This window comes from Melanerpes formicivorus, unplaced genomic scaffold, assembly GCF_026170545.1.
Source record: "Melanerpes formicivorus ecotype bairdi unplaced genomic scaffold, bMelFor1.0.p_v2 SCAF_34, whole genome shotgun sequence".
NCBI lineage: Eukaryota > Metazoa > Chordata > Aves > Piciformes > Picidae > Melanerpes > Melanerpes formicivorus.
In genome coordinates this window covers 7,176,002-7,196,381 of record NW_027142386.1, presented here as the reverse complement: position 1 = coordinate 7,196,381, position 20,380 = coordinate 7,176,002, and the positions used below count along the sequence as shown (strand labels likewise).

General features: G+C 62.9%; 3 protein-coding genes across 6 annotated transcripts; 2 read left to right on the top strand and 1 right to left on the bottom strand.

Moving 5' to 3' along the window:
• Positions 1 to 1,825: 1,825 nt before the first annotated feature.
• BAG4 (BAG cochaperone 4) lies at positions 1,826 to 7,639 on the bottom strand. Of its 2 annotated transcripts, XM_068156726.1 has the most exons (4): positions 7,550 to 7,639; positions 4,500 to 4,760; positions 3,915 to 4,157; positions 1,826 to 3,233 (listed from the first exon to the last, which is right to left on the bottom strand). In XM_068156726.1, the coding sequence occupies exons 1-4, from the start codon at positions 7,622 to 7,624 to the stop codon at positions 2,748 to 2,750; spliced, it is 1,065 nt and encodes a 354-aa protein (XP_068012827.1). In that variant the 5' UTR covers positions 7,625 to 7,639; the 3' UTR covers positions 1,826 to 2,747. The 2 variants fall into 2 exon arrangements, with proteins under 2 accessions (XP_068012827.1, XP_068012826.1); XM_068156725.1 differs by lacking the exon at positions 7,550 to 7,639 and having other exon boundaries at positions 4,500 to 4,961.
• Positions 7,640 to 7,795: 156 nt separating this feature from the next.
• On the top strand, positions 7,796 to 10,061 carry LSM1 (LSM1 homolog, mRNA degradation associated). The gene is made up of 4 exons (XM_068156188.1): positions 7,796 to 7,931; positions 8,333 to 8,401; positions 8,772 to 8,887; positions 9,543 to 10,061. The coding sequence occupies exons 1-4, from the start codon at positions 7,886 to 7,888 to the stop codon at positions 9,711 to 9,713; spliced, it is 402 nt and encodes a 133-aa protein (XP_068012289.1). The 5' UTR covers positions 7,796 to 7,885; the 3' UTR covers positions 9,714 to 10,061.
• A 1,380-nt stretch (positions 10,062 to 11,441) lies between these two features.
• Positions 11,442 to 19,332, top strand: LOC137450328 (G protein-coupled receptor kinase 5-like). Of its 3 annotated transcripts, none has more exons than XM_068156720.1 (16): positions 11,442 to 11,581; positions 14,494 to 14,589; positions 14,700 to 14,812; positions 15,312 to 15,389; positions 15,595 to 15,695; positions 15,770 to 15,862; positions 15,966 to 16,029; positions 16,132 to 16,254; positions 16,353 to 16,543; positions 16,625 to 16,662; positions 16,862 to 16,951; positions 17,062 to 17,270; positions 17,367 to 17,504; positions 17,711 to 17,848; positions 17,946 to 18,077; positions 18,181 to 19,332. In XM_068156720.1, the coding sequence occupies exons 1-16, from the start codon at positions 11,530 to 11,532 to the stop codon at positions 18,298 to 18,300; spliced, it is 1,776 nt and encodes a 591-aa protein (XP_068012821.1). In that variant the 5' UTR covers positions 11,442 to 11,529; the 3' UTR covers positions 18,301 to 19,332. The 3 variants fall into 3 exon arrangements, with proteins under 3 accessions (XP_068012821.1, XP_068012820.1, XP_068012822.1); XM_068156719.1 differs by having other exon boundaries at positions 16,132 to 16,272; XM_068156721.1 differs by lacking the exons at positions 11,442 to 11,581; positions 14,494 to 14,589; positions 14,700 to 14,812; positions 15,312 to 15,389; positions 15,595 to 15,695 and having other exon boundaries at positions 15,849 to 15,862; positions 15,970 to 16,029; positions 16,132 to 16,272.
• Positions 19,333 to 20,380: the final 1,048 nt, after the last annotated feature.

Below are 20,380 nucleotides of genomic sequence, written 5' to 3'. Positions count from 1 at the left end.
TCATTTTTTGTGTGCTTCCAGCTCACTTCTGCTCATTTTCGGTGTGCTTCTATGAGGAGGGATTGATTGGGCAGGGCAGGGCAGGGCAGACCCTGCTGTCAAGAGAGGTGTGAAGGGGGACTGCCTGCACCGTGAGCTGTCCACAGCTGCAGCAGCTCTCCCTGCTGCAGAAGTCAGCGTTGAGAAGCTGGATGGTGTCACTTTCTCTGCTGCAGAAGTCAGCGTTGAGAAGCTGGATGGTGTCACTTTCTCTGCTGCAGCAGGGCTTGCAACATCTCCTGCAGCAGCCACCCGAAAGGGAAAACAAATGTGGGGAGAGAGGAAGAAATGAGCTCTTTGGTAATCCCCTCGAGAGCACAGCCATGGGCAGGCCGTGGCCTGGACTCGGTGCCAACCCCAGAAGGGGGTGGGGTGGTCACACTTGCCGTCAGGGCTGGCTCCACTCCCCAGCAGGAGGACCAGACTGCCTCTGCCTCTAGCAGAAAGGAGCCTCCAGGCCAGGTGCTGCTGGTCTCAGAGCTCATCCATGCCTGAGCACCAAGGAGCCCTGCAGCAGAGGTTGGTCTCCCCTCCTGCATCTCCAGCACCCTCCCCCTGAGCTTCCCCTCTCATGGGAGCACAAGGAACACCAGAGTGCTGCTGCTCCTCGTTCCTCTGGCTGTAAAGAGCCCCCAGCAATGAGGCTGCTCTGTGGGCTCCATCCCTACCACCACTGTTTGGTTTTTTTGCAGCAAGAATCACCCCCAAGCAGGATGAATTCCTGGAGATGCTGCTGACACTGCTGCCTTTGTCAGGGAGAGAGAGAGAGAAAGGTGACATTGACTGGGGCAGGGCCACTGCTCTGTGCTGTTCATTGTGATCTGCTTTCCCTCCCAGTAAAGCACCCATCAGGTTTCCTGAAGCAGGGACAGCTCAGCCTGGCTGCTCTCTGCCTGGCAAGGGGATGAAATAAAAGAGCAAGGAAGCGTTTCCCTGTCCCAGGACATTCAGCTGTCTCCTGGCTCAGCCTGGGCCTGGCCTGTTTTGCAGCCTGACCACCACATGTGACCCTGGACACGTCCAACTGCCTGCAAAGGTCAGTGCTATACATGCAGCTCCATCTGGGAATGAGGTGGCATCTGCTGGGTGCCTTCAGGACATCAGCTGCCCATCAGCCCCCAGAGAGCAGGGTCAGGCCTCACCCCTCCCAAAACACAGCCACTAGCCCTAGAGCCAGGGCTGGAGGCTCCTGAAGCATCTGCACCACTCAGGAGGCCACTGAACCCCAACACCCCTCACTCAAGCACCCTCAGGGGTAACTGAGAGACCTGGGGGTGTTCAGGCTGGAAATAATGAGGCTGAGGGGAGACCTCATTGCTCTCTACAGCTCCCTGAAGGGAGGTTGCAGTGAGGTGGGGGGTGGGCTCTTCTCCCTAGGATCAGGTGATAGAAGGAGAGGCAATGGCCTGGAATTGTGCCAGGGGAAGGTTATGTTGGAGAGGAGGAAAATTTTCCTTGCTGCCAGAGTGGTCACAGGCACAGGCTGCCCAGGGAGGTGGTGGAGTCCCCATGCCTGGAGGTGTTTCAAAGCCACCTGGATGTGGTGCTGAGGGCCATGGCTCAGTGGCTCAGCAGCAGTGCTGGCATTGTGAGCTCTGGGTGAGAGCTTGGACTCCATGCTCTCCAATGTCTCTTCCAACCCCAGCAGCTCCATGACTCCAGCTGCCTGGCTCTGCCACACAGCCAGCCTGCCTGCTGTTTTGGTCCCAGGCAGGTCTGCAGGTCTGCATTACCCAACCCTCCCCACAACTTCTTTGTCAAGAAAAGAGGCTTTGAGACATCTTAATTACAAAATTACACTTAAAAGTCGTTGGGGTTTATTATCTCATCAGACACAGCAATGACTCACCAAGCATGTCTGAACCAGAAGGTTAACAGCAGGTTGAGCTGTTCCCTCTGCAGTGCCACCAGCACAGCCCTGCAGCCTGTGGGAGGACATCACAAACAAAAGTGAAGCTTGTACCCTGGGAAGCCTTTCCAAGCATCCAGCTGCTTGGGGGTTCCCTCTGCATCTCCCTCTCCTTTCCAGCTGCAGAGCTGAGATCTCCAGGCTGTGCTCCTTTGTCCACAGACTTCATGACAGGAGGAACAGCAGAAGGTGACAGCTGCTTGCACTGATGGGCTGCCAGCATGGTCCCAGCACCAAAACCAGCCCCGAGCCCAGCACAATGCAGGGTTTGATGGTGAGGAAGCTGCACACAAAGGCAGTGAGGGAGGAGCCCAAAGCCTTAGTGAGTGGCTGTGTGTGGTGGTGCTGTGGTGACCACAGCTGACAAGCATTTGGGCTGCTCAGAGAACTGCTGTGGCTGCAGGAGGCACCTACAGGCTGGTTTGGGGAACTCTGTACAGGGACTTTCTTCCTGCTGCTGAGGAGGATGCAGACCCCCAGGGAAACCTCTGCAGCTGCAGCACCTCAGGTGGCTCTGCTTTTCCAAAGCCTGGAACAAACAAACAACTCAGTCTGCTGCTTCAGGCCCCTCTTTGTTTCTCCACTGCCAAGTTGTTTGGGGCTTTTTTGAGTGGGGCTGGGTTTCTGGGGGGGGTTACTTTGGTGGGTTTGTTTCATTTTGTGGTGTTTTTGTCTTTAACTTTGGGGCTTATTGCTGTTCCACTGCCAATAGTGCGCAGGCAGAAAAGAGCTGAGGCTCACCAGAGCTAAAGCCCTCTGGAACCTCACCAGCAGGCTGTGTGCCGTGGCTGATGTGCTTTCACAGTCCCTTTCTTTCCAGTTTTTCCAGTATGGCCTGGACTCTGTGGACAGACTCCTTCCTGGCCTGCCTAACGCTGTCCTGGCCGCCGGTCTCGATGGAATCCAGCTCCAGCAGCAGCTTGGTCAGCATCTCCTCCAGCAGCCGGTAGGCTTTGTCTGTCTTTCTCCCTACAAACTCATCCACCTCTTGCTCCAGCTGTTCAGCCTCCCCCATGACCTGGAGGATCCTCTGAATCTCTGGCTGGACGTGGGGGGAAGGCTGCTCGGCAGGTCTGAAGCCAAGCTCCCTGCCGCCAGGCGCAGGCTTGCGAGGCGCCGCCTCGTACAGCTGGGGCTGGGCACTGTACTGCACCTTGGCCTTGCCGGGGGCTGGCTTGCTGCTGCCTGCCCTCTGGTCACTGATTGTCCCAGAGAGCTGCTGGTTGACATCCGAGTAGTAGCTGTGGTGGTTTGTGCCTTGCTCAGGTTTGTCATAATCCTGCAGCTGGAAGGAGGAAACAGAGATCCATCAGTGCATCTCCCCTGGAGCCAAGGGGTCTGAGCTCCTCCTGCCTTCAAGGGGCAGCAGGGACCCTGTGACTTGCATGCCAGGGAGGGCAGGGCAGGGTCAGGCAGGACGTTCCCCAGGCATCTGGGCAGCATTTTCTGGGCTGTCACACACCAGGAGGCCATAACACAGCATGTCCCTGTGGGCTGGCACCCCATGGGCTGCTTTCTGCAAGGGTCCCTGACTCATTTGACTCCTGATCAAACCCAGGGACAGCTGAGGTGAACAGACCCTACCAAATGCCTCATTTCCTTCCAGCTGTTGCCTCACACACTCCCTGAGCCCCAAACCAGCACCTGTAGAGCAATCCTCAGGTCTACCAAGTGACCTGCAGCTTAGTCCCACACTGTGCTGGAGCATTCCTCACTCTGCTGCTTGGGAGAGGAGTTGGACAAGCAAGACAAGTTCTGACCCATCTCAAGAGCTGCCCTGGGCTGTCTGGTATCTCTGGTACCTTTCTGGATTTGGGGCTCCTGTATGCAAAGAGGAGACTTTGCTGGATACCTGCTGCTTTGATCCTACCTGAGCTGACTGTGCCTGCTGAAAAGGCCATTCCCAGGAGACAGAGGAGGGATTTGAGGGAAGCTATGGAGGTCTGACTGCAGCAGGGGCACTTACCTTTGGGTCCCAGGCAGGAGGGTGGGCAGGAGCCCCACTGGCAGCCCAGGGTGAGTGGGATTCAGAGACAAAGGGGTTCCCATGCCCCGGGGCTGTGTGCCACCCATAACGTGGCTGCACTCCATAGGCAGTGGGGGGGGCCCAGGAGTCCTCTGGGGGTCTGGGCTGTGGTGGAGGCCCCTGGGCTGTGATCCCTGCATTGTTCTCTCCATATGGATACTGTGGGATGGGCATTCCTGGGGTCTGCAAGGAGAGAGGAACAGATGTTATCCCCAGAGTCCCTCCCAGCACCCCTCCCCCCAGACAGCCCTGGGAACAGCCACAGCCTCAGGCCTGCTGCCCGGCTCCTGCTCTCCAGAAGCCTCTGGAGAACAGGGTGACCACCAGTTCTGACAGTGAAACCAGGCAGGGTGAGCTGCTGGAGGCACAGCAGCCACCACAGATCCATCAGAGCAGGCACTGCAGGCTTCCCCTCTGCTCTGCTCCCAGAAAACAAATGTGTGTGCCCCCAGGAATCCCAATCCCAGCAGCTGCCTCCACATCTGGACTGGGAAGGGCTCTGGTGGGCGCTCAGGCAGCACTTACCTGAGGTGGGGAGTAGCCAGGGACCTGCTGCCTGCGGAGAGAGGACCGTTCAGCGGGGCAGTCCTGGGGGGCATAGCCCCAGGGGGGAGCAGGCGACGGGGGCCGGTACATGCCCGTGGACTCCGTGGGGTAGGGGGGCTGGGGGGGGCCCGAGCAGTAGTACCCCCGTGGCTGTGGCAGGCTGGCATAGTGGGGGGCAGCACTGGGAGCTGCTGGGTACGGGGGCGTGTAGGCTCCATTTGCATAGGGAGAATCCATCACCTGGGCAGGAGGGAAGAGCAGAGGACAGGTGATGGGACACGGATGGGGGGCAGAGGGGCTCCAACCAGCCCAGCAGCAGCCAGGCAAGGAGGGCTGACCCTTCCTGCAGAGTTGAACTGGGGGCTCCTTCATCCCCAGGTTGATCTGCCCCACTTTCAGGTTTCCCTGCTCCTAATGTCACTTTCCACAGCTAGCCATCAACAGCTGCCCCCCTCACACCCTGCCCCTGCTGCCCCCCTCACACCCTGCCTCTTCTGCCCCCCTCACACCCTGTCCCTGCTGCCCCCCTCACACCCTGCCCCTGCTGCCCCCCTCACACCTTGCCCCTGCTGCCCCCCTCACACCTTGCCCCTGCTGCCCCCCTCACACCCTGCCCCTGCTGCCCCCCCTCACACCCTGCCCCTGCTGCCCCCCCTCACACCCTGCCCCTGCTGCCCCCCTCACACCTTGCCCCTGCTGCCCCCCTCACACCCTGCCCCTGCTGCCCCCCCTCACACCCTGCCTCTTCTGCCCCCCTCACACCCTGCCCCTGCTGCCCCCCTCACACCTTGCCCCTGCTGCCCCCCTCACACCTTGCCCCTGCTGCCCCCCTCACACCCTGCCCCTGCTGCCCCCCTCACACCTTGCCCCTGCTGCCCCCCTCACACCCTGCCCCTGCTGCCCCCCTCACACCTTGCCCCTGCTGCCCCCCTCACACCCTGCCCCTGCTGCCCCCCTCACACCTTGCCCCTGCTGCCCCCCTCACACCCTGCCCCTGCTGCCCCCCTCACACCTTGCTCCTGCTGCCCCACTCACACCCTGCCCCTGCTGCCCCCCTCACACCCTGCCCCTGCTGCCCCCCTCACACCCTGCCCCTGCTGCCCCCCTCACACCTTGCCCCTGCTGCCCCCCCTCACACCCTGCCCCTGCTGCCCCCCCTCACACCTTGCTCCTGCTGCCCCACTCACACCCTGCCCCTGCTGCCCCCCTCACACCCTGCCCCTGCTGCCCCCCTCACACCCTGCCCCTGCTGCCCCCCTCACACCCTGCCTCTTCTGCCCCCCTCACACCCTGCCCCTGCTGCCCCCCTCACACCCTGCCCCTGCTGCCCCCCTCACACCCTGCCCCTGCTGCCCCACTCACACCCTGCCCCTGCTGCCCCCCTCACACCTTGCCCCTGCTGCCCCCCTCACACCCTGCCCCTGCTGCCCTCGCAGTGCTGAGGAAGTGCAAGGGGAGATCTGTCTGGGAAGAGATGTGATACACCAAAGCCAACCCTGCTTCATGCACAGCTCAGAAGCACACATCCAGCTCCTCACAGCCAGCACCTTGGTGTAGAACACTTCAGGAAGGTTCCTTTCAGCCTGCAAGCAGCACCGATGTGAGTGTCTAAGATCCACCAGTTCTGGAGCCTGGGGAGTGGGCTGCTCAGATCTGATGTGGCCCTGGGAACTTGGGGCTTTGAGTGACACATCCAGACCTCTTGTAAGGCTTTACCCTTTGCATCCAATGGATAGTGAGCCTGAGCTTCCATCTGTAAGCCCACAGCTCGGAGTCAGGATTTCAGGAGCTCACAGAACGTTGGGCAAAGCAGATTTTAGCCCAGGAGGGGTTTCATGGAGGGGAGATTGTACCCCCCTGCATGCTGGGGCTGATGAAAGAGCTGGATCAGACCTGCACAGCCCGTGGGATTAGAACACAGCAGTTATGTCTGGACAGCAGAAAAGCTCTTTGGAAAGGGCAAAGCCTTTCTCCTGACGTGGGATTTGCACAACAGCCCCCAAAAAACAAAAGCTATTGCTGCAATAAACTCCACAGATAACGGCTCTGGGAGGAGCAAGTCACAGGGCTGGGGCACAGAGGCGCCCGTGGTGCCTTTTCCCTTGCTCTGTCCTGGTGCTGCCAGCTCCTTCCCACTGCTGGGTCTGCCTACAAATGCCACAGCTTGTGTGGCACCTTCGGCCGTGCCTTGGGAGGCTGGGGGGGATGTGGCAGGGACTGGCAGCCCCACGCTCACACCAGGGCAGCAGCAGCGCCTGTGTGTGGGTGAAGGGCTGCTTCACCAGCAGGGGCTCAGCAGTGACACCCAGCCCTCCCCAGGCACCGCAGCACCAAACCAGCCAAAGCCGCTGGCGTTCCCCAGGCGAGCTCCCCGCTAACACACCTGCCCCAGAAACGTCACCTTGAGCTGCAGAGCAAGGTAAACCTGACCCACGGCCACGGCTTCACCTGGGTTTATTCCGTTAAAGCCCCGGGCGGAGGGCAGCAGAGCAGCTTTTGCAAGCAAAGAGACCCTCTGGAGAGCCCCTCCGAGCGCAGAGGAGGATGAAGAAAGCGGATTGGTAACGGAACCGGCCGGATAAACAAGCCGGATAAATCAACAGCCCGGACTTTAGGAAGCGAGAGGTGAGACTAAAGACCAGGCTCAGTATGGTATCCCTGCGACTCGGCTCCGTGTATTTTGGGGTAACCGGCACCGGTCGCGCAGAGCTGGCCGGTCCAGCCGGCTCCGTCCCCCCCGCGCCTCCCGACGGTGCCCTGCCCGGGTGGCGGAACCGTCCCGGTCATGTCTGTAATACAGAGAATTCCCATTCATAGCGGAGGCTGAGAGAAGGGCTAAAGACTTGCCCCGTCCTGCCTCCGTTGGACGGCCCCGGTGGGCAGCCTGCAACGACCCTCGGTCCCGACCCCGGCCCGGCCGTCCCCAGGAGGGGCAGCAGGTGAGCTCCAGCCCCGGCGATTCGGCGCCGCGACCCAGCACCGGGACAGCCTCCTCCCTCCCACCACCTTCCCGCCGTTGCCGCCGTTACCTGCGCCGCCGGCAGGCGGGAGGACTCGGGAGGCCACGGCGGGCCCCGCTCGGCGGCACGGCCCCGGGGCTCCATGGCCGCCGCCCCGCCCCTTCCCGCCGCCCCGCCCCTTCCCGCCACCAGTGGCCCCCGCCCGCCGCTCCGCCCAATCAGCGGGATGGGTCCCGCCGGCCTTGACCAATCGGCGGCAGTCCCGTGCGCAACCCCTCCCGCCTCGGCTTAAAGGGGCGGTGCCAGGGTGGGCCCCTCCTGGCGCTTGCGGGGCGGTTCCGGGGCGGTAGCACCGGCGGCACCGGCGCATGGCGGTGCTTCCGCTGGGGGCAGTTCGGCGGCACCATGAACTACATGCCTGGCACGGCCAGCCTCATTCAGGACATCGACAGTGAGTGCCCTGCCCGGGGCTCCGTGGGGCGGCGGGTACCTCCTGTTCCCCGTGGGTGCTGCTCTCCGGTGGGGCCTGGACCCTCCCCCCTCCCTGTGGGTGTTGCTCCCTGGTGGGGTCTGGACCGCCAGTTGCCCGTGGGTGCTGCTTCCTTGGGTTCTGGACCCCCTGTTCCCCGCGGGTATCGCTCCTCGCTGAGGGCAAACCCCCTCTTTCCGTAGGGATGCTGCCCCCACCGTGGGCACCCGTCCCGCCTGGGGCTCCTCGGGTACTGTCCTCGCACCTCTCCACGGTGCTGGAGACCCCACATCCCTGTATTCGTAGTCCGGGGGGGGGGGGGGCTGTTAATGTCCACTCGTGTCCGACCCCCTTCCCTTATCCTTCTCTATTATCTCCCCCAGAGAAGCATCTGGTCCTGCTGCGGGACGGCCGGACGCTCATTGGGTACCTGCGCAGCATCGACCAGTTCGGTACGGCTGCCCTGGGGGCTGCGGGAGGCTTTAGGCTGGGCTTCGGATGCACTCCGGTGCCAGCCGTGTCAATGAGCAGGAGGGAGGAGGAGGAAGAGGAGAGCCCCATTGCACCCATTCACAAGAGCGGGGTGATGCTTCTGTGCCCGTCGGGCAGCTCCCTTCCCAAAGGGTGGCTGAAGGCTAAAGAGGGAGTTTGGGTTGGGTGGGGCTTTAGCGATGGGCTTAGAGGAGCCACCAGGAGGTGTGAGAGCAGCTGTGCCACTGCGGGTCTTGGGCTTTCTGCCTGGCTGGGAGGCTGAGTTGTTCTTCATAGCTCGAAAACACATCAAAACGTGGATGACTCTTCTCTCCCTCTCGATTGCTGCAGCGAACTTGGTGCTGCACCAGACTGTGGAGCGCATCCACGTGGGCAAGAAGTATGGAGACATCCCTCGGGGCATCTTTGTTGTGAGAGGAGAGAATGTGGTTCTGCTGGGGGAAATAGTAAGTAAGCAGCTCCTGCCTGCCCCCTGCCCGTGCTCTGCCAGCACCCTGCCTCCTGCCTGGCAGCTGCTCTGCTGTGGTCTAGGATGGAGCTGGTGGGGTTCGTGGTGACTGTTCAGTCTGGAGAAGAGAAGGCTCTGAGGAGACCTTACTGTAGCCTTCCAGCATCTGAAGTGGGCTACAAGAAAGCTGGGGAGGGACTTTTGAGGGTGTCAGGGAGTGATAGGACTGGGGAGGGATGGAGCAAAACTAGAAGTGGGGAGATTCAGATTGGTTGTTAGGAAGAAGCTCTTCCCCATGAGGGTGGTGAGAGACTGGCACAGGTTGCCCAGGGAGGTGGTGGAAGCCTCCTGCCTGGAGGTGTTTGCAGCCAGGCTGGATGTGGCTGTGAGCAACCTGCTGTGGTGTGAGGTGTCCCTGGCCATGGCAGGGGGCTGGAACTGGCTGAGCCTTGAGGTCCCTTCCAACCCTGACAATTCTATGACACCTAGCAGCACTTGTGAGGTGGACACTGGAGCTGGGTGTCCATCTGTGCATGGCAGAGGTGACCTCTGTCCCTGGGCTGCCCCATGGGCACAGCCGTGCCCGGAGCGTGCCATGAGCAGAGCTGCGTGTCCTGGCCGTCGGCAGGCGCTCAGAGCTGTTTGTCTGGCAGGACCTGGAGAAGGAGAGCGACACACCTCTGCAGCAGGTCTCCATCGAGGAGATCCTGGAGGAGCAGCGTGTGGAGCAGCAGGCCAAGCAGGAGTCAGAGAAGCTGAAGGTGCAGGCACTGAAGGAGCGTGGCCTGGCGGTGCCCCGGGCAGACACCCTGGACGAGTACTGAACCTGCTGCCCCTTGGACCTGTCCTGTGCGGCACAGCCAGGGCTGCCCTGTGATCCCCTGTGGAAAGAGGGGGGTCTGGATTTTCAGGGTGTGTTTTCTGGGCACAGATCACGGCTGGCATGCTGTGCCATGCCTTTGGTTCCTCCTGGTGGAGAAGGAGGCCTGAAGGCTCCAGGCTGGCTGGGGAGGCAGCCAGGCATACCGGGGAGCACCAGCAGTGGTGTGCAGGAGGCAAATCTCCTCCTCCTTGGGGTTCTTTTGCTTTTTCCTCCCCACATGACTCTGGGTGAGACTTTTCCTTGCCATGTAAATAAATATTTCATCTCCACAACGAAGGTTCTCCCTGTGTTCAGGACCTGTGGGCTGTCCTCTCTCAGGGTGTCCACCCTCGTGCCATCTCCTGTCCCCAGTGGGTGCTGAGTAGTGGGCAGCAGGACCCTTGGTTCTGCCATGGGGTGGGAGAGATTCCTCCCTACAGAATTAAGTGCCCCTGGGTACACTCAATGCCCCAGCCAGGCTCCCTGCTGCCCCCAGCCCAGCTGTGGCTGCTCCTTTGCACCTGAGCTCACTTATTACAGGCTGAGCTCACTAATTAGGGGCTGATGAGTTGCAGCTGGGCTCACCCTGGGCCCCAGCAGCCCCTTCCCTTCCTGCCCCAGCAACCCTTCCTTCTCCAGCAGCCCCTCCTCACAAGTGAGAGAATACTCCATGTTGAGCTCATCCTGATGCCATTTGGAGCTTTCAAGTGATGGTTCTGGGCAGGAACCTCCATCTCCAGGGGCAGTGGCTGGGTTTGGGTTGGCTGTAGGTGGCTGCCAAGCTGTGGGAGCCTCCTGTGAGCAGAGCCAAGCGTGGTGAGAGGAGCAAAGTGGGCTGTCCCCATGGAACCTCCTTTGGTTCATTTCCCCATAAAATGGCACTTCAGGGGAAGCACCTGTGCTGGGGGGTTGAGGTCCCACGAGTGGGTTTTCTCACCCAAAGTCCCTCTTCTCTGAGCAGGATGAGCCTTTGTGAGCACTAACAGGGCTGGCCATGAGAGCAAGCACCTGTGATGAGTGGGGGGTGAGTCTCTCCTTACTGGCCAACACTTTTCCCTGCTCATTTTGGGGGAGAAAATGTGGGTTTCCCGTTGGGGTGCCCCGTGTAGGTGTGAGTGGAACAGTGTGAGCTGGGTGGTGGAAGAGGTGGAAACAAGGAGCTGCCAGTTGCTGCTTGAACAACCAACAAGAGGGGTTTGGGAGAGCAAGGCTCCTGAGGTGGGACAATCTCTGCTGGGAGGAGACAGCTTCTGGGGTTGGGTGGTTCTGCTGCTCCCATTGCTCTGCGGGGGCAGGGAGGAAGGGGCAGCAGGGTGGTTTGGGGTGGTGATGGGGGTCTGTGGGGATGGGGGTCTGGTTCCTGGGGGTCAGCTCTGCAGTGCAGGTGGGATAGGGCTCTCATCTGTGTTGGGCTGGGGGGACTGAGGAGGTGGAAGAGGGTCCCAGGAGGAGGAGGAAGGGCTGCTCTGTTGCAAGCTGCTGCTGGGGGTCCGGAGATCGGTGCCCCCACCCCGTGGAGGGGCTTAAGGAGCTGCTGCCGCCCGGCTCTCAAGCGGGGCTGGAGGAGCCCCAGCCCGGGGAACGGGGGTACCCCCGAAGCGGGGCGGGGGGCTGCCCGGGGCTGCCCTTACATAATCCCGTGACGGCAGGGGGCGGCCCGTGACGTCACGGCGGTGACGCAGCCCCGGAGGCGGCCGGTGGCGGCGGGAGGTGCCGGGACCGCCCCGAGCGGCCGGGCCGGGGATGGTGTCCGCTGCACCCCCCCTCCCCTGCCCGCCATGGAGCTGGAGAACATCGTGGCCAACACCGTCCTGCTGAAGGCCCGCGAAGGTACCGCGATCCCCGTCCCGTCCCGGTCCCCGTTCCCACGCTGCATACCCCTCTCCTCTCCCGGCGCACTCTTCCTGCAGCCCCCTCCCAACGGGGCACCCTTAACGCGGGGCACCCCCCGCCGCGGGCACTCCGGGACCCCTCCGTCTGGGGTGGTCGGTGGCCGGGTGGGCTCATCCTGCTTGGCACTGTCCTGGTTGGCACCGTCTTGCTTGGCACTGTCTTGCTTGGCATCTCAGAGCTCCCAGGAGGGGATGACTGCCCCGGTGCTGTGCCTGGTGCTGAGGGACGCGTCCGTCTGTCTGTCCTACCACCACCCCCGACCCAGGGCCTTGGGACAGAGAATTCAGAAAGTGGTTTAGGTGCCAGTTCCCCAGCAGCACGTGTGCCCAAGTGCCCTGCGCTTGGGACGTGGGTCAGCCGACAGCTGCCCTGTCCGTCTGTCTGTCCGTGCCAACAGGACATGTCTGGCACGGACGGAGCAAAACTTTGCCGGTGCCAGGGCGGCTCGGTGCAGGCCCGAGAGAAGTAGGCTGTGCCAGGAAAAAACATGGCCTTGCCGGTGTGCCAACGGAGCCAGGGTGGTGCCGGTGCTGCCACCGCCCCACTTGCAGCCCTGCTGGCAGCTAGGCCAAGGTCTGGGGGGCAAAAGGCTGCGGGTGTCCCCACCCTGCCAAGCGCAGGGCTTGGCACGGTCTCCCGGGGCGCGCGGGCGCCTTTGTTTGCTTTTGGTTTCCTTCGGAAAGCCTTCGCTAAACCACTGTGACCGACGGAGCCACCGGCCCGGCACAGCTCTGCGGCCGAGGCGTGGGGCTGAGCCCCGTGGCTCGCTTGCAAATCCTTCCTCTAAAGGTTTCTTTGCCCACCTCGTGGTCCCTTCCAGCGCTGGAGATGCCACAGGGATGGGTTGGAGCCGGTGCCCTCGCAAGCGGGGAGAGGTTTGGCGTTGGGAGCTTGGAATCAGAGCTCACCAATGCTCCCTGCTCGGGGCTGGACCCTGCTCCTCTCTCATGGGATGCAGGATGGTCCATGTGGGGCAGAACCTGGTCCGAGCTGCAGCTGGGGAAGGAGGCTTTGGCCTTGGAGGCTCGGGGGGGCTCTGCGCCGCGGGTGCCAAATGGGTTAATGCCGGTGCGTGACGGCTGTGAGGTGCCGGAAGCAGGGAAGCCAAGCGAGACAGGACCGGGAAGCAAAGTGGGATGAGGGTTGGGTCCAGCTGGGTGGTCACTTCCCTCTCCAGTGGCAGGGGAAGGACTGGAGACACTGAGACCCACACTGGCCACGGCTGGGGGAGGTCTCCACGCTTAGGGGTCGTGGGCTGATCTCATACTGGAAGGTATGGGGGGTTTGGCGAGGTCCAGCCCCGGTGCCCAGGAGCTGCCATCACCACTGCCGCCTGTGACTGCATCTGGCCACGTTTCTCCATCCTCAGGGTGGCCTGGGCAGGTGGCTCTGCACCCCTGGTGCTTTTGGCAGCACTGGCAGCCCCTGTGCCACGGGCAGTGTCACAGCCACGTTTTGACTTGAGGTTGTTGGGTGCCAGCACCAGGCTGAGTTGCATGTTTGGGGGCTCCACGGTTTGAGCTTGAGCTGCTGCTTCTGTCTCCTGCACCTCCACTGCAGGGCCCCTTGCTTTGGACTCGTCAGAGCTTTACCCCACAAAGGTGGTCGGGGCGAAGCTGCTCTCCAAAGGCTTTCTGGTTGCTGCTGGTTTTGGTGCAGCTTCATCCATGGAGCCCTCACCCACTCCCCCTGGCATACTGCACTGGGGACTGGTCTGGGGAAGGCAGGGAGTGCAGGGTGCTGAGGACTGGTACCTGCAGATTCCATGGAAGAAGCAGGGAACTACATGGGCATCATGCTGCCAAGGTTGGCCCTGGAGCCATGGCCTCAGAGCATCCCTGTGAGGTCAAATCTGCCTGGGCTACCCGTGTGGGATGGCTCCTGGTGTGGGCAGGGGGTCCTTGCCAGGGCATCACCACTTTGCCAGCCCTTTAGGGGTCCTCCAGCCCGGGCAAGGAAAGTAGCTGATCCTCTTCTTTGGACACCAAGTGCTCAGGACCCTATGCCACCAGAGCCAAGGTGCCCGGGGACCCACAACCCCTCGGCGCCGGGGCTGCTGCGCTGGCTGGCGCGGGGCAATTCCTGCCGGAGGAAGCAGCCCGGTGACGGCAGGAAGCTCTGCCCGGCCCAAGCGCCGGAGCCCAGCACCGTGGCGTCCCGCGGGCTCGAATCGGCGTCACCGGGGCTGGCGGCGGGCGGTGCTGGCCGGCCACCAGCTCAGAGCCGCGCTGATGTCAGGTCCCTGCAGGGATGACTTCAGGCGCCAAGCATCCGCCCGCCGGCCCGAGAGGAGCGGCTGCTGCCCAGGGACCGTCTCATTGCCCCCTCCTCATCCCCAGAGGGTCCCCGCCCTTGTTCCCTGATCCCCCAAGAGTTCCCATTCCCGAGGAGGCAGAAGCTGGGCTGCTGCACCCCCCCAGCACTGGGCAAGTGGCTTGGTGGACAGTAGAGACCCCAGATGTTTATGGGATGGAGCAATGTGGGACTGCAGCTTTGGGGAGGAAGCCTGCACCTGCCCCACGATGTCGAGGGGGTCCTGTTCCTGCTCCAGAGGGGGACTGGGAGCTGTGACTGGGTGGGGATCCCCTCGACTGTCCAGGATGAGGGTCCCCTCAGGGGTCAGAGCCCTCTCCAGGGCTGAGGATGTGTTTCCCCCCTCACGGCCCCAGTGCTGTCAGCGTGCAGGTGTGTGCCTGAGCCGTGGGTTTTGGGGAGCAGCAGTGATGGGATGGGCAGAAACCCCGAACCGGGTGGCTCTGCAGGACTGGGCAGAGGGACCCTGTTCCCTCCCATCACAGCGATGCCCACCCTGCCGACGTGACCTCTTCTCCCTCGTTCCCGTGCTGCAGGAGGTGGAGGCAAGAGGAAGGGCAGGAGCAAGAAGTGGAGGGAGATCCTGCGGTTCCCACACATCAGCCAGTGCGAGGAGCTGCGCAAGGGGCTGGGTGAGCCGGGGAGGGCTCTGGGCACCGGCGGAACCAGCCCGAGAGGGGGGCACCCTGCTCGCCAGTGCCTGGCACGTCCCGTGGCACATCCCCCTTCCCTTCCCTTGCAGAGCAGGACTACGGCAGCCTGTGCCAGAAGCAGCCCATCGGCCGCCTGCTCTTCCGGCAGTTCTGCGAGACGCGGCCGGAGCTGCTGCGCTGCATCCGCTTCCTGGACGCCGTGGTGAGCGACCCCCGGGGGTGCGGTGCGGGAAGGAGGGGGAACTGAGCTGAGCTGGGAGAGGGGAGATTGCCGCCAGAAATCAGGGAGACATTCTTGAGAGCGAGGGTGGGGAGACACTGGCACAGGTTGCCCAGGGAGGCTGTGGATGTCCCCTCCCTGGAGGTGTTCAAGGCCAGGCTGGGTGAGGCCTTGAGCAACCTGTGCTGGTGGGAGGTGTCCCTGCCCGTGGCAGGGGCTGGAACTGGTCCCTCCCAACCTGTTCTGTGGCTCTGCTGGGGACATCCTCCCAGGGTGCTGGGCGCTGTCCCAGGCTGGGGCTGGTGGCCTTACTTCTGCTGGGTCCTGTGGCAGGTTTGCAGTGTGAGCTTCCAGTGCGGGCACTGCCAGTGGCATGGGTGCAGACAGTCCCTCACCCTGGGGCTGGGGCAGAGGGGGGGTCCCAGTGGGGAGCACAGGGCAGAGCTGTGTCTTCAGCACCCTCTCTCCCCGGGCACCCCAGGCAGACTATGAGCTGTCCCCCGATGAGAAGCGGAAGGAGATGGGAGAGGAAATTATCCATCGGTTCCTCAAGCAGGAGGTGAGGCCCGAGGGGCTTCTCCCCCTTCCATCCCCAAGGGCAAGGATGGGGTGGGAGCAGGGATGTGGCTGGGGGTCCCTTGCCGGCCACAGAGCTGTGTCCTCACTCTCTGGGCATCCCGGTGGCACCCAGCTGGGATCGTGGGTGGGATGTGGGGGCGATGCAGCCAGGGCAGGGTCTGCATCCCCCTACTCCCCCTTGGCAGTCCCCAGAATTCCTGCCTGAGGTCGGCCAGCCCCACGCCAGCTGCTGCCTGCAGGACCTGCAGCAGGGCCCCTGCAAGGACCTCTTCAGCAGCTGTCTGTGGTGAGTGCCCTGCCCGTGGGTGGGCATCAGGAAGGGCTGCAGGTGATGCCAACCATCCCCTCTGCCCCCCACAGCTCCCTGCACCAGTACCTGGGGGGGGACCCCTTTTCTGCCTACCGGGACAGTATGTACTTTGACCGCTTCCTTCAGTGGAAGTATCTGGAGAGGTGAGTGGGGGGATCCTAGGGGGTCTTGGTGGAGGCCCAAGGGGATGTGGGAGGGGGTGGGAGGGGCTTTGGGGGGCATCCTACCCAGGGCTGTGTGTTTCAGGCAGTCTGTCACCAAGGACACGTTTCGGCAGTACCGGATCCTGGGCAAGGGCGGCTTCGGAGAGGTAGGGCCATGGCGGGGGGAGGAAGGGGGGGACGGGGGACTGGTGGGGGGCTCACTTTACATATCCCCTCCCACCCCCTCCACATATCCCCTCCCCCTCCAGGTGTGTGCCTGCCAGGTGAGGGCCACGGGGAAGATGTATGCCTGCAAGAAGCTGGAGAAGAAGCGGATCAAGAAGCGGAAGGGGGAGGCGATGGCGCTGAACGAGAAGCAGATCCTGGAGAAGGTCAACAGCCGCTTCGTGGTGGGTGCTGAGCTCTCCTGGGCGGGCAGGCAGCCCTGGGGGTGCCAGGGCCGGTGCTGACGGGCAGGGTGGGCACGCAGGTGAGCCTGGCATATGCCTACGAGACGAAGGATGCGCTGTGCCTGGTGCTGACCATCATGAACGGCGGGGACCTCAAGTTCCACATCTACAACATGGGCACCCCCGGCTTCGAGGACGAGCGTGTGGCCTTCTACGCCGCCGAGATCTGCTGCGGGCTCCAGCACCTGCACCAGGAGGGCATCGTCTACCGGTGGGCACGGCGTGGGCGTGGGGATGGCACAGCGGCCAGGCCGGGGCCGCTCGGCGCTCAGCTCGCTCTCTGTCTCCGCAGGGACCTGAAGCCAGAGAACATCCTCCTGGATGATGATGGTGAGGAGGGGGCTGCTGGGCCTGGCACTGTCCACGCTGCTGGCTTTGGGGGTGGATCTTCTGGTGCCTCCTGGAGGCTCTCTGGCTGTGTTTGGGGGAGGCCGTGGGGGGATGTGGGGGTGACCCTTCCCCGGGATGCTGCCCATCGGGCAAGGGCACCTCCCCTGGCACGATGCCCTCAACTCCCTCCCTGCCCCAGGCCACATCAGGATCTCTGACCTGGGGCTGGCTATCAAGATCCCTGAGGGTGAGACCATCCGTGGCCGCGTGGGCACCGTTGGCTACATGGGTGAGAGAGAAGGGGGGAGGGGGAATTGGCAGCGGCCGGGCTGCCCGGGGGGTGCCCCTGCCAGGGCGCGGCCAGCTGCTGACGGGCTGCGGGGGGGCTGTGCCTCGCAGCCCCAGAGGTGATCAACAACGAGCGCTACACCTTCAGCCCCGACTGGTGGGGGCTGGGCTGCCTGGTGTACGAAATGATCGAGGGGCAGTCGCCCTTCCGTGCCCGCAAGGAGCGGGTGAAGCGCGAGGAGGTGGAGAAGAGGGTGCAGGAGGAGCAGGAGTCCTACTCGGACAAGTTCAGCCAGGAGGCTCGGGCCCTCTGCCAGCTGGTGAGCCGAGGAGCCACCCCCCGGGAGGGCTGCGCTGGGCTCCATCCCCTGCCAGCGGCGTGGCCACGGTGTGTGACCTCCGGTTGCCTTCCCCAGCTGCTGGCCAAGGACCCTCAGCAGCGGCTGGGCTGCGGGGCCGGCGGCGCCGCCGAGGTGAAGCTGCATCCCTTCTTCAGCGCCATCAACTTCAAACGCCTGGAGGCTGGCATCATGACACCCTCCTTTGTGCCAGATGTAAGGGGCTGGGCAGGGGTGGGCGTTGCGGGGGATGGGAGCCCTGTTTCCTAACCCTGACAGCTCCCTGCCCCCCTCAGCCCCAGGCAGTTTACTGGCATCATGGCACCCTCCTTTGTGCCAGGCATAAGGGGCTGGGCAGGGGTGGGCATTGCAGGGGGGGTTGATCTCCATTTGCCAGCCCTGACAGCTCCCTGCCCCCTCAGCCCCGGGCAGTTTACTGCAAGGATGTGCTGGACATCGAGCAGTTCTCCACCGTGAAGGGAGTCAACCTGGACCAAACCGACACCGACTTCTATGCCAAGTTTGCCACCGGCAGTGTCTCCATCCCCTGGCAGAACGAGGTACTGGGGGGCACTGGAGCTCCAGGGGTGGTCCTACCCTGCTGCAGCACTGCTGGGCCGGCTTGTGCTCACCCCCCTGGTGCCACCCCCCCCCAAGATGATCGAGACTGAGTGCTTCAAGGACCTCAACGTGTTCGGACCTGCCGGGACTCGCTCCCCAGACCTGGACTGGAGGCAGCTGCCTGAGCCCCCCAAGCGCAGCCTCCTGCAGAGGCTCTTCCGACGCCATGTAAGAGGCTGGGAGGTATTTTATGGGGGGAGAATTTCCCCTGGGGCTCACCCCCAGGCCCCTCTGGCTCACTGCCTGCTGTCTGTCTGTCTGTCCCTCACAGCCAGCTGACTACACCATCACCACCACCATCCCCCCCCGTGCCCCGGCCGCCGTGAACTCGCATCCTCCCGCGGCCAAATCCAGCTGCCAAAGCCCTGCCACAGCACCAGCACCGTCCTGACCCCCACTCTCATCCTCCTGGGGGCAGCCCCCAGCCCCCCATGGCCTCCCAGGGTTATCTGGGGCCGGGGCCACTGGCAGAGGCGAGGCAGGATGCAGGCACAGACGGATGCAGGATGCCAGCACGGATGTGGGCAGGGGGTGATGGAGGGGACCGGGGGGACCCCAACCTAGCAGCTCCCCAGCACCTTTTCCCCTATCCCCATGGTCAGGGGTGGGCACAGGCTGCCCAGGGAGGTGGTGGAGTCTCCATCCCTGGAGGTGTTGAAGCAGTGTGTGCCCGGGGTGGTGCTGGGCTGATGCTCTCCATGATCCTGAAGGGCTTTCCCAAATGAAACAATTCCATGGCACATCCAGCCAGGTCCTGGGGGACTCCCACTGCAGGACCACCACACCTGCCCCCCACCCCCCAACAGCTGCCAGGGCCAGGGGCCAGGGCAGGGTCCTATTTTTGCTGTGTTTTGAGGCTTTTATCTTATCACCAGCTGGGTGCCTGACCTCTGTGGGCATGGAGGGGGAGCTGTGGATTTATCTCTGCTCTCCAAATAGCAACAAAGGCAGCCTTGGAGTGGGGGGGGGGACGACACCCTGGCTCCCCCTGGCCATGCTGCAGTGGGAAGGACAGGGTCACCCTGACAGACCCCCCCACCCTGCTGGGGCACACAGCTTCTCCCCTCCTGATGCAGCCAGGACAGCCTGGAGCAGGCTCCGAGAAGGGAATTTTGTGGAGGGCTCTGGACTGGAGGTGTGGAGGGGTGAGGGCTGGGGGGGAATCCTCTCTCCCCACAGGACCACTCAGGGTGGCATTGGGGTGCCTTATCTTTGCTGTGGGGCTGGTGGGTGGCACAGCACCCATGGGGTGGGTGTGGAAGGGGCAACACCACACAGGTGTGCCAGGGGCTGTGCTGTGGGTGCCCAGGGCCCCCCCCCTGCTTGTGCCTTTGGCCCCTGGTGACTCTCTGCCTCCCACAGGTTTGGTTTCCATTTGCTCTGGGTTTGTTCATTTGTAAAGAGTTGTAAATATTTGTCCTGAGCCCCTGGGTGGAAGTTTTTAACCTCAAAGCTGCTAATGGAGCCCTGTGCTGGCTTTGTGTGGGTATGTGGGGGGCGTTTTATAGGCACCAGGGGGGGACTTCCTCGGCTGTTTTACCTCCTCCAGTGTTAATCCCCCCGGGGGATATGGATGGGAGGGCACTGGATGCCCAGCCTGGGTCTGGCCTTGCTGCTGTGCAGGATGTGGCCATGGCCCCAGTGCCCCCAGCACACCCAGTTCGGCAGGACCTGGCTCGGCTTCACCACCTGAGGGTCCAGCTGTGTCCAGGCTGTGTCCGGGGGCCTCATCCTGCCCTGGGCAGGCAAATGGTGCTGGAGCACAGATGGACTCAGCCAGCTTGACCAGCTCTGCTCCCTCCTCCCCTGCTGGAGAGTGCCTGAGGTAGGTGCTGGGACCCAAATCCTGTTCCCTAGGCTGTGCAGTGCCTGTGCTGCTGTGCCCGGTGCCACGAGGTGCTGCCATCCTTTCCCTCCCAGGCTCAGCAGCTCAGGGGCACAGCAGCAGCCTGGGACCCCTGAAGGGTGTCTGGAGGATGTGCTGAGGTGACAGCAGGAGCTGGTGTGAGGGTCCTGGGTGGGGTCCCAGTGAACCAGATCCTCCTGATGCTTCTGGCTGCCACAACATGTGGCTCAGCTTGCCAGCAGGCTGCAGGTCTCTGGGTGCCACCCTGCAGGATCCTGGAGAGTGTCCTAGAGAGCAGGGCTGGGGAGGAGCAGCTGAGGGACCTAGGGGTGTTCAGGCTGGAGAAGAGGAGGCTGAGGGAGACCTCATTGCTCTCTACAGCTCCCTGAAAGGAGGCTGCAGTGAGCTGGGAATTAGTCTCTTCTCCTTGGTCACAGGTGATAGAAGGAGAGGCAATGGCCTGAAACTGAGCCAGGGGAGGCTGAGGTTGGAGAGGAGGAAAAAATTCTTTGCTGCCAGAGTGGTCAGGGACTGGCAGAGGCTGCCCAGGGAGGTGGTGGAGTCCCCATGCCTGGAGGTGTTCAGGAACCCGTGGCCATGGTACCTGGGGCCGTGGTTTGGTGGC

Bases quoted from the DNA above. Each gene is read 5' to 3' on its own strand.
- BAG4 (XM_068156725.1), bottom strand. From the start codon at position 4,892: ATGAAGGAGCCCCCAGTTCAACTCTGCAGGAAGGGTCAGCCCTCCTTG. The intron at 4,158-4,499 runs GTAAGTGCTGCC...CTCTCCTTGCAG, and splicing joins CTGGCTACTCCCCACCTCAG to ACCCCAGGAATGCCCATCCC. The intron at 3,234-3,914 runs GTAAGTGCCCCT...TCCTCCTTCCAG, and splicing joins CTCCTGCCTGGGACCCAAAG to CTGCAGGATTATGACAAACC.
- LSM1 (XM_068156188.1), top strand. From the start codon at position 7,886: ATGAACTACATGCCTGGCACGGCCAGCCTCATTCAGGACATCGACA. The intron at 7,932-8,332 runs GTGAGTGCCCTG...TATCTCCCCCAG, and splicing joins CCTCATTCAGGACATCGACA to AGAAGCATCTGGTCCTGCTG. The intron at 8,402-8,771 runs GTACGGCTGCCC...CGATTGCTGCAG, and splicing joins GCGCAGCATCGACCAGTTCG to CGAACTTGGTGCTGCACCAG.
- LOC137450328 (XM_068156719.1), top strand. From the start codon at position 11,530: ATGGAGCTGGAGAACATCGTGGCCAACACCGTCCTGCTGAAGGCCCGC. The intron at 11,582-14,493 runs GTACCGCGATCC...CCCGTGCTGCAG, and splicing joins CCTGCTGAAGGCCCGCGAAG to GAGGTGGAGGCAAGAGGAAG. The intron at 17,505-17,710 runs GTAAGGGGCTGG...CTGCCCCCTCAG, and splicing joins CACCCTCCTTTGTGCCAGAT to CCCCGGGCAGTTTACTGCAA.